This window comes from Wolffia australiana, chromosome 5 (assembly GCF_029677425.1).
Source record: "Wolffia australiana isolate 7733 chromosome 5, ASM2967742v1".
Classification (NCBI taxonomy): Eukaryota; Viridiplantae; Streptophyta; class Magnoliopsida; order Alismatales; family Araceae; genus Wolffia; species Wolffia australiana.
The window spans coordinates 19,483,763-19,495,350 of record NC_135839.1 but is presented as its reverse complement, the minus strand read 5'-3'; the positions used below and the strand labels follow the sequence as shown (position 1 = coordinate 19,495,350).

The window sequence follows — 11,588 nt, the reverse complement described above, 5'->3', positions numbered from 1 at the left end:
CCCCAGCGGTTCTCTGGCGACACCGCCGTCTGTAGTGGCCGCCCTGTCTTTGTCATCCCGCACCATTATGGAATGTTAATACAGTTAATGTGCCGCGTCATTATTCCTCTTGAGTACAGCTATAGTTTCGGATCGTCTCGGACGTGGACAAAGGACGGGACGGGACAATTTTCGTCCCGTCCTATATCCGATGTTAGCTCAGGGATGAAGGACGGGACGGTTTTTCGGACAAAAATTACTCATTTGATTTTTCCAAGTTTTTAGGGAATTATTGAGGAGATATAACGCAAATGGAAATATCTACAATTAATTCTGAGCGGTGTTTGTTTGCACGGAAAAATACAGGGACCTTGATGCAAATTGTCATAGCGAGGCCACGTGGCGAGATCTCAACCGTCAGATGTGAATCCGACAGTTTTTCGTCCACATCCGTTCGTCCTTCGTCTGAGACCTCCTAACGGACAGTTTTTTCCAGGACGAATTTTTGTCCTGAAATTTGTCCATATCCTCGGACGGGACGATTTTTTTGTGCCGGGACAAAAAAATTGCCCCGTTCGCGTCCCTGAACTATAAGTACAGCACCCTGACCGACGGCATGTACAGATGCATCTCCGTGGGGAGTCTCTTTCGCCTTAGGACCTCCTTGTCAATCCGGGGCTGTCATCACCCGCCTCGAGCACCCAAGTCGAGCCCACAGGTCTAATTCCCTCCCCCCATTATACGGTAAGTATTATTACGTTTGTTACTGCCGACTTCTTCAGCCCCTCTCCCGGGAGTCTTCAAGTCATAAGAATAGCCACCGAATCCGTATTAGGAACTTATTCTCTGGTGTCAGATCTGCATTGTTCTCAGTGAGGGATGTGGACACCGAAGGACGGTGGTCATCCCTCACTCTGTCAGTCTTCGAGCCAAACATCCGGGTCATTGGGAGCATGTTCCTTACCCAAACCCCTTTGTATCTACTAAAGATCTAACGCCCCTAGGCCATTCGGTTATCCGTCACTCTTCTTGATGGTTTTTTACGACTTACACATCAATTATCCATGTTCGCATCACACATGTACGCCCTTTCCTGTGGTGTAACACGCACCGCTCGATCCCAGCATTTCGTGTTAGATCAATTATTGCCATAGATGACTCCCAAACCCATCTTAATTCATATCTTACAGAATTTTCTTCTGCATTTTTAAGTTCTCCCAAACCTGGGAAACCATTTTTATTAATAAATCCAAATATATATGTTTTAGGAAGAAGACATGATGGGGACCAAAAATCCACAAAGCGGAGATGGATGGTAAATAAGAAAACAAAGATATAGCTGTCGAGAGAAAAGAAAAGAAAAAAAAACTAGCAAGGAGTAGGGAAGCAAAAGAATGAGATTGTGAAGAGACAGAACTAACATAATTGGGAGAAGAAAGATAGAGATAACATATCAGACATGAAAATGATAGAAAAAGAAAAAATAACTAAATATAGAAGATGAAAAACAAAGAAAATTTAATAAATACTGATGAAGAAAAATGTGACCGCATCTTATTACCATTCGGTTATGAAGTTTATAATATGAACCATTGGCTAAGTTAGAAGCTGATATGTCTAAAATACTTGCAAGGTACTTCAAATATTCACATTTTCCAAATAGATTTAGAAAAATAGGCTATATTTGATTCATGTGTTGCTACCGTAGGCAACTTTACATGTCTAATCCTTGAACAACCATCCTTTCCTCTTAGTGCAGTCCTTCGTGTGACCTACTTTCATGCAGGAATGACACTTCATTTTTGGGGCTATTTTTTCTCCCTGTTGAGTCCCTACTCTGCCTGGTACCTGGTCTTTGACTGCTAGTTCACATCATCGTGAAATGATAAGTTGTTCATCTTAAGTTCAAGCATGATAGTTGCATGAAGTTCCTCATCTTGGCACATTTGATAATTCATCCAATGACCAGTGCTCCTTGATTGAATTTTGGGATACCTTAAAAATGTCTATGGCTGTTGGGTAATTTTCCAAAATGTAATGAACTATATATTTCTCTAGCATGTGTCGTCAATGTTATTCCTTTTCACAACGATGTAACTCATTTTCATGATGTATTCATGGACTGTATTTCTATGTATCCCGTCACTCTTAAAATGTATTTCTCTGTATTCCTTTACTCTCAAAATGTATTTCCATGTATCCTCACTAATTTACATAGCAAACACAAGAAGTATTAAATTGAAACCAATTTTACAGAACTAAAGTAATGTTCTTACTTTTTTAATTTGTTAAGTTCCTTAGTTATTATTTTAATGAAAATCTTAATTGAAATTCATAATTTATTATACTTAATTTAGCCACTCTTGTGTCAGTGGAATGATGAACAATTATTAAATTTCTTAATTATTTTGAATTAACTGTAAAACTAATTTTGGACACTAAAACTTGCAATTTAAGTTCATGATTATAAAATTTGAAGGTTTAACCTGAAATATCAAAGTAATTAAGTTGTGATGTTATCTGTGAAGTTATCCATTTCAGGACTGTCATCATCATAGCAGTCATTCTATTGGGTAGAGTCACGAGGCTGCCATTTTCTGGTCTTAGTACCTTTCATCAACATTAATATGATCTGGACTGTCCCTGCCAATCATTATCAGACATAGTTCTGCAATATTCTGGACAACAGATGCTGATAACAATAACATACTGTTAGCATATATGCCAGTCCACATCACATGAAAGTCGGAAAGGGGGGTCTTGATTATTCAGCACTAGCAAAAGGGGGGACACACAAGGGAAGCAAGGGCATGTTCCTCCCTTTATTTGGTTGTGTTTCCCCTCCTCTGTTGGCCAATTCTAGACCCATTAATTGTCTTATTTAGAGGGATTTTCCATCTTGTTTTGTACTTAGTGAACTATGCGTGCTAGACTGATTGCTGTACTGAAATAGAGACTTGTTAATTCCTTCAGTATTGTTTGATTTTGTACCACTCTTTCTACCCTAGTTCACCATCTCTCCTAGGCTTAGTAATGGTGGCGATCCCCCCCTAGTCAAGGAAGCTTTTGGATGTGCCCTTTTATTGCCTCATTCTACAAGCACACGTACAACACTGAAGACAAAGGATGTTGTCTTCCCAGTGGTGATGAACACATGTTTACAATTCCTCTCTATTTTGTCCACATAACACCTTCCTAAAGATTAGTATTTTCCACTTCTACCATAACATATTGGGATTTTATTCAACACATGACTGTCCCAATAATGGCCGGCAATCCCTACTATGGACAAAGGGCTGCAAAGTGGTATGATGCCACTAGGCTGAACAGAGAACTGAACAGAAGGGCCCCTAGGAAATGACAGTTTCAGTCTCGGTATCTGCTTCCTCTCCATGTCTGTCTGTCCTAAGGTCAGGTAGGGGGAATAAGCTGACTAATGTTTCATTTTATCCTGTTGGTTATCTGTGCCTGAACCGAAGTCCATCACCCTGGGAAGAGGACAAGTCCCTCAATACCCAAATGGCAAGTGCTGTGAAACCAATGAAGCAATCTCCCTCCCTATTTTGAGAACTTGGACCCAACAATGGTGGCCAGTGGTCACACATCCCACCATCAAATCAGCCTAGCCACCTCCTTCCTCTTCTCAGATGAATTACCTCCCTCTCCAACTTCCACCAATGGGCATCTCTCCAAGATTTCTGCCTTATTGGTAAGGTGCAGAACAGAGTTCTACAGGGTCTGGCCATCCTGGACGGCAACTGAGAGAGTTCTGCTACCATGGGAGTTGCAGCAACCTAGCTTGAGAATTCTCAGGCACAGTTCTGGGGTGACGTACCTGCCATGGCCAAGGTGCAGACCGCTGCTGTTTGCCAGGGTCATCTTGGCAGCCTGGAGCCTCCTCTGGCCTTGGAAAATGGACCCCAGCATGGAGTTCATGGGAGAGCCCCCTCTCTTAACATGAACTGCCAAGGATCTTCTATGTACAGGAGAGGGGATGGATGGTTACAGGGAGAGGTACCTCCGCACCATGGTTGCGCCAGTTGGGTCAGAGAAAAGGTGACGAACCAGGCGCATTCTCATGCTCTGAGGCGCCACCACGAACATGGCGATGGCGAACCAGATCAGATCCACGGAGGAAAGAGTGGACCCCAGGAAACCCTGCCACATCCTGAAAACCCCGGCAAGATCATATTTTTTCAGATTCTTTTGTTTTGATGATTAGATAGTAGGATTTTTTAATGCGTGCAATTAAAAAGCCATGCAAGAGGACAAAATCGGAGGAAGAAATGAGAGTTTACGTACCATTCGGGCAGGCGAAAGAATGTACGAAAGAATGTTCTGATTCCTTCAATGTCGAGCTCCAAAATTAGTGCCAATCCAAAAAGGAAGAAAGCTCGTTGCCTCTTCCTTTCTGGAGGCCACAGAGTGTTCCACGCTGGAGGATCAAACACAAAAATCAGAAGATGTAGATAGGTGAAACTTCTCCAGATGCTCATTATTGGGGTCAGAATAACTACTAAGAAGAAGACCCAGCATAGTGGCACAAAATAGAAGATAAAAGAACTCCATTAATGGAATACAAAAAAGTATTTATAAGTATTCAAGGGTCTTTAATAAGATACAGCAGACAAATAGAGAAAACAAGAAGAACAAGCTCAACAATAAAAAGAGAAAACATATCTAAACGTATTTCAAGGTTTTCTGATAAGATCCAGCATACCGAAAAAAGAGAAAAAGATGTCCATTGATGGAGGAAATTTATTGAGCATTCTTTGGGAAAAACAAGAAAAAGACCCTCATTAATGAATTTAAAAAATTTTATTTTAATGTATGAAGGAATCTTCTAATAATATCCAACACACCAATTGAGTACACAGGCAACTGAAGGGCCCATAGGGGTGCTAGACAGGCAACTGAAGGGCCCATTTCGACATTCTTGAAATGGGTGGGACGTTTGATGTCAGCATTAGCATACAACTACCCCTTTATTGTTTAAGACTTCATGGAATGACATCTCCAGATGAATCCGTGCACCAGAAAAATTCACTCTTTGAGACTGCTGGAAGGAGCAGCAATACACTAGTTTAGCTTAATGGAAACTCAATTCCTTTCTGTGTGTGGCAAGACTTAATGAATCAACTATTGACTCCAGTTTGGCTGACACTGCAAGGGTTGCTGCATATACACCCAAGGTATCCAGTGAAATCTTGAATCATGCCTGCAGCACTATGCCACCCTTGCAGCCCCATCAGCCACCACCACTGTCATTGCTGCTGTGTCAGCCACTGCTATACTGCCAGATTTGTCCATTACTGCATTCACGATGCACACGGCTGCTGCCACCGCCTTCATGGTGGCCTGAGTGTCAGAGGCTGTAACTGTGGTGTTAGACCAGCTGCTGCAACCAGCTCAGATGCCATGCCTACTACTGCCATGCCGCTCTAGCATTGACACCATTGTCTCCATCACTGTTGTTGCTGCCTCCACCGTGGTAGCAACACCAACATCTGCCATCCCTGACATTGGTTTCACACCTGTCGAAGCTGTTTCGCAAGCCCGTGCTGCTGCTTGCAGCACATTATATGAAGGGTGGGTTGGGATGTCTTGAATCTTTCGATTTATGACCAACCCCAAACCTTAGGATCAACCAGTCCAGCCTACCCAGTCCCAAAACCCTGGGCCTTCAAAAAGAAGGCCTGCCCAAAATGGTTCCTCAAGCTGGGCTGGTCTCATGGGCCCAAATGCCTTGTGCAAGGCTACCAAAACCCAGTCTGATTGGCCCAGTCATGTTCCACCCATTGTTGAATCTTTATTCCAGTCATTGTGCATCCGAGGGTGCAGCAGCAGTCCAACATCCAGTGCAGCTGTAGCTCAGAGGCAGTCCAACCACAGTCCAGTCTGGTGTTTGACCCTGGTCCAGACCACAGGTTCAGCAGAGTCCCAGAAATGGTTCTAATCTCAGCCTAACCCTTGGTCTAGCCAGGCCCAACCCCAGGTCTACCAGGCCCTGGGACCTGGGATCATCGTGAACCAGGAGAACAAAAGCCAATGGGGGCCTCCACATCCACTTAATGGGGCCTTCAATTGTTATGCAGGTCCAAAAGAGGTTGGAGAAACTCAGCCAGCTATTGGATGTGCCTGTACTACTGTGGTTGAGCTACAGAGAGAGGACTAGAACCCTGGCTCAAGACTGCATGGGATCACGAACCAGCTTGAGAACATGCCAGTGGAAAGCAACTAAAGTCATTAATGAATGAAATGGTTACAACTGTTTCTTCATAACAATTTGGGTATCAACACTGTTCAATGTAATAGAAAATCATCAATTAATTCATTTGGAAGGCTTCTCCTTGTTGGACAAGAGCTGAATTTGGCTTCTTGGGCGGCAAAAACTACTGTGTCCAAAGTTCTTGATCTATTGCACTGTCTCTTTCTCTATGCTCTTACCTCCATCAACCATTATCTCCCTCAAATCTCTTGATTTGATAGATCTTCTTCGGGATTCTATCACAAACTTATAATAAAAAAGAAAAAAGTTGCCCATTATTGGAGCGATGAAAAAGATGTAAAATTTTGAAGCATCTTTTGATAAAGATATGGTATATCCACAAAATAAAATAAAAATCAAAAGACAATACAACATACCAAGTGTTGAGGAATTGGGAACAGTTTCAAGGGAAGTAGGTCGTTGGAGATGGTCAGATTTCTTCAAAATGCTTGCAATCACAGATGCATAAGTGGGGGCTTCTGATAACGAACGAACAACAGAATATCCTGCACACATGAGAACAAATAATTATGCTTCACTTTAATTGACAAATTTTTGTAACGGCAGAATTCAAATACCTGTGGCAGGGTGAACCATGCTAGCTGCTGCCCCAAATGCAAGTTTCCTTTGTTCTGTATTCGGCAGGGAACCGCCTACTGGAATATATGACCATTCCTGAGGAGAAGAACAAAAACATAAGCTTCATCATAAAAAAATCCAATGGAAAGTGATGGTAACAAGGATGAGAAGCATAGGCGAAGAATGAACCCTCGCAAATCTAATTGTCACAAACACTATTCAACTGCGACAAAGAGTGGGCCCTCACGCACATGAAATTCTTATAGGACCTCAATTGAGAATCGGCAATTATAAGAATTAGTTTTCCCCTAGACAAATAACTTTTTAGAAATCTTCAATGAAAATGAAGAGCACCCTCTCAGAGCCTCCAGATACCCAAACACGATTTAGGGTTTTGAAACACCATAAGAGTTGTTAAAGGTTGCCCAGTTTAAATACTGGGTCTTCTACATTAGTTGGCCAAAGCCAAATCACAGTTGAGTCAGTCTCTCCGTGAGAGAATAAGTGACCGCTCATGTGAGTCATTTTAGTCATTTATTTTTGGGTGTGTGAATAAACAGCTTAACAAAATTAGAGAACCTGCTGCAGTACTATCTGAACAGAAGATAATGGAGAATTAAGGTAAAAGGGCTATGTAACATGACTTGAATAGCATAATTCCTTGATAAGTAACATACCTCCTCATAAATCTTTGTCACACGAATGCCCATAGCGTCCAATCGTGACATCAGTTTTTCCTTAAGCAGGTTGAAGGGCATTGCATTTCTGGACGCCAAGCACGTTTCCTGCAACAAACGTTTCTCGATAATAATGGAAATTTGAACAAAATCCTTTAAAAAAGCCAGGAACGTCTTATCAGGATGCGTACAAACCTCGTAAAATACCCTAGTTGATGATAACGGCATTACATAAAGAAATGTTGGATATTCTTTTCCAGGGGTTTGTTCATTGTCCTTTCCAATGTCTCTGTAGTCCATGAAAACCATTAGGCTGGGATCGAAGGGGTTGTTTTCCACCTGAAAGCAGGTATTATGACAAGGTGGCCTGATGTAAAATAGCACTTGAGAATTCCTGAAAATAGTAATATAATGGCAGAAACAAAAATCCAAAACTAGAGCAACACTTCTAATTCGAATAAATTAATTTTTGAATAACTGTCTGGAACATGAATTACCTCTACTTCAACTCCATAGGCTGTCTGGACTGAGACTCTAGGCCCACCTACTTCGTACTCTAACAGCTTTCCTGAAGCTGCTCCAGACGCAACAGTCACGAGTCTGAAAATTCATTCATTATATTCTGACATGAAGAAAGATATTAAAGAAATAACTTAATAATATACCTGCACGGAACCTTAGTTCCCCCTTCACACTCAACAACGCTATGTCCATCAGCAACCTCAACAATTCTCTCTACTTTGGTATCAAGATATTTCACTCCATTGTCCAGACACCTAGAAAAAACCATACATTATGAACCCCAATGTTCACCCGATGGAATTTAAAAATAGGCCGGTCATGTAAATTCGACCTTCTTAGAAGCTCTTCATGCAATAAATGTCGACTAACCCTGCCATATGCACGTCCAATCACAATGGGTTCATCATCATCAAGATAAACTACTGTGTCTCGCCAAACATGTTCAATGCACCCTTGCAATCCGAGATCTGAAGCGATGGATCAACGGTAAAATAAGAAACAGATTTGAAATATCATCAAATACGTGTTTAAGACTATCTCATTAAAAATAAACTTAAGGGAAGCATTTCTAAACAGTAAAGCGCATGTCATCGCACAAGCACACAATGACTGACACCAAAGAACATATCACTGGATCATATGTTAATAGCATCAAAAAAGTTCTAAATGCATATTCGTTCATAATCGGTAATCATTAGCTTCAAGTGACATTCCCACTTTTTCTTGAAGGCTTATGGATTTTATGATGCAAAGCCAACAAATGATAAACTCAGGCCAAAATATATTATGGCCGAGCGCATGTTTTGACTTAAAAACAAGATGTAGATTAATTAGTGATGGTAGAAACAATGGACTGAATCATAATGATATGCTCTTTTTCGCGAAAAGATGGAAGTCTGCCTTTGAATCCGGACATGCATTTTAAATACCTTTAAATTCATCTTCCCATACACCATAGTTGTTAGTGAAGGGAAGATCAGGTCCAATAAGGCCAACATTCAACCCTCTCTTTGCAGATTCTGCAGCAAGGGAAAGGCCAGCAGGTCCGCAGCCAATCACTATCAAATCAATCTTTGAATCTCCGACTACTATTGGTTCTAGCTGCAAAATGGAATATAACGTTGAGTGAGAGCGCTGAAGGAGAACGCTTCTGAGAGACATAGAAATAGGCAAATAAGTGGGCATAAAACTGTTTCCCCGAAACTATTTTTAGTTAATAAGCCGCGTGATGAAATGATCTGTGCATCGTTGATGCTCAACCAATTAGCTAGAGCCGACGCTTAGAATATTTTTACTAGAAGCAAGAAGAAATTGATAATAAAAAGAAAGGAAGCATCAAGTATGAACCCAATATTACAAATCTGCTCTTCCACTCCTCCTCAAGATAATTAATCCACATAAAACTCTTAGAACGGCAGTAAAAAATACGGACACAAATAAATGATGTGGATATTATCAGAAATGATCTCCTTTTTTAATCTGCACTGCCACGCAAAAACTGCTTCTCACTCTTTAGAGTCCTGGATTTGCTTGCCCCTTAATAAAACCGCCTTTTGCCTCTATACCATGATAAAGAACGGCAACAATACACAGGAAACGGAGAACCGATAAAAAATGGTGCCGATAACCTATGCAGTCAACAAACTGTCTACAGAAGACCTGTCGTCCGATAAAATCTGAACCCAATCACTGAGTTGGTATCAAATGATACACATGGGTTTGAAAATGGGGATTACCTATTGTGGTAACCACGCCATTATTAGAGTGCAAAGTGGACTGTGGAAGAAAAACCTTAAATGCTAACAAAAACAACCAATAAAAATAGAGTTTCTCATAAGGGAGGTTACTTCCCCTCCAACAGCTCACCACAACTTTGGAGAATATAAGCTTCCAAAGTATCACTGCACCCAACCTATACAATCAATAAACAATCTACAGCAGACATGTTGTCCGATAAAATCTGTACCCAATATCTGAGCTGATATCAAATGATACACATGGGTGTGTGAATGGGGATTACTTATAGTGTTAACCAAAGGAAGAGAGAACCGCTCCTTTTACATGGAGTATGATAAACTATACATATCACAACACCCAAAAAGAGGGATCTATGCAGCTAGAACCGTGAGAGAGCCTCTAGGAAAGGCTACCTTTGGAATGTGCATTAGGGTTCCACTGAATTATTTTTTGGCCCAGTGAGATGAACTTCATCCAGTACCAGTTTCCACACTAATGAAATTTTAATGACTTTTGCGATAATTCAGTTTCTACCCTTTCATCATGTCCCTGTTCTCGCCATTCTTCCTCATCAAATTGGGCAAAAGTCCTGGTCCCTCCATTCCAAGCTTAGCTTCAACGTAATTCCCACGATAAAAACAACCAAAAACTTGAATTATCAACTTAAAACAGCAAATTTCTCCCAACATAACCGAAGGAGAGACTCCGCAAACGATCACATTAAAAAAAAAAACAAGAACCCAGATAAAACAGAAGGAGCACGAACCTTATCGGATATCCTGCTCTGCTCTTCCATGGCCTTCCGCTCTTGCATTTGCACGAACAGAAGCTCACCTCCCCCGGCTTTAACAAAGTCCTCTTCATCAGCAAACCCTTTAACCGCCGTGACGCAACTATCAGACCCACCAATCCCCGTCGCACAGGCAATTAAGGAAGGCTTCAATTCAAGCTCATGCCGCCATAGCCCGCCACGGAGAACTCTTCTTCCTGCCCTTGAACTGCGTCTGAACCTCCAATCGTGAAGAGACACCGACAAAGAGCCCGAATTTCCACAAGCGAAGCACTCCATTGAAGACGACCAATTCTCCTCCGAAGTTCCAAACTTGCGGAGAGGGAACAGGATAAGAAGCGCTTCTCCCAACTGTTCTTGAGTTAACACTTGCAAGGATTATGGGTGGTCCGGGTAGGGTAACACCTCATCTTCCTTTACCTGTGGCAGTGCCCAATTGGTTGATTTGAGAGGAGGATTTCTGACCTGGCTTGCTTCTTGGCTATGGAAGATTAGATTTTTTTTTTTTTTCTATCCTTGGTATGGACTCCTTGTGGATGCTTCCTATTTACCATGTCATTTTATATGGTCTGTCGTAGTTGAATGCCATTTGTCCTCTCTGTAGTTGTGTGCTCATGTTGCGCAAAGGCCTGTGCATGTGCACGAGGCGTGGTGGTTGCGCAGACCCTATGCACGATGCACGACATGATGTATGTGTATATCAGGTGGATGGATTGTTGGCCATGTGATTAAGATTAATATTTACCATGTCATTTTATGTGGTCTGTCGTAGTTGAATGCCATTTGTCCTCTCTGTAGTTGTGTGCTCGTGTTGCGCAAAGGCCTGTGCATGTGCACGAGGCGTGGTGGTTGCGCAGACCCTATGCACGATGCACGACATGATGTATGTGTATATCAGGTGGATGGATTGTTGGCCATGAAATTAAGATTAATATGTATTAAAATTAATATTTACCATGTCATTTTATGTGGTCTGTCGTAGTTGAATGCCATTTGTTCTCTCTCTAGTAGTGTGCTCGTTTTGCGCAAAGGCCTA

At 41.7% G+C, this 11,588-nt stretch overlaps 1 protein-coding gene across 1 annotated transcript; it reads right to left on the bottom strand.

Moving 5' to 3' along the window:
• Positions 1–3,885: 3,885 nt before the first annotated feature.
• Positions 3,886–10,937, bottom strand: LUT2 (Lycopene beta/epsilon cyclase protein). The gene is made up of 11 exons (XM_078575980.1): positions 10,529–10,937; positions 8,955–9,126; positions 8,357–8,492; positions 8,169–8,279; positions 8,001–8,103; positions 7,699–7,842; positions 7,504–7,611; positions 6,826–6,922; positions 6,625–6,753; positions 4,282–4,414; positions 3,886–4,147 (listed from the first exon to the last, which is right to left on the bottom strand). The coding sequence occupies exons 1-11, from the start codon at positions 10,829–10,831 to the stop codon at positions 3,982–3,984; spliced, it is 1,602 nt and encodes a 533-aa protein (XP_078432106.1). The 5' UTR covers positions 10,832–10,937; the 3' UTR covers positions 3,886–3,981.
• Positions 10,938–11,588: the final 651 nt, after the last annotated feature.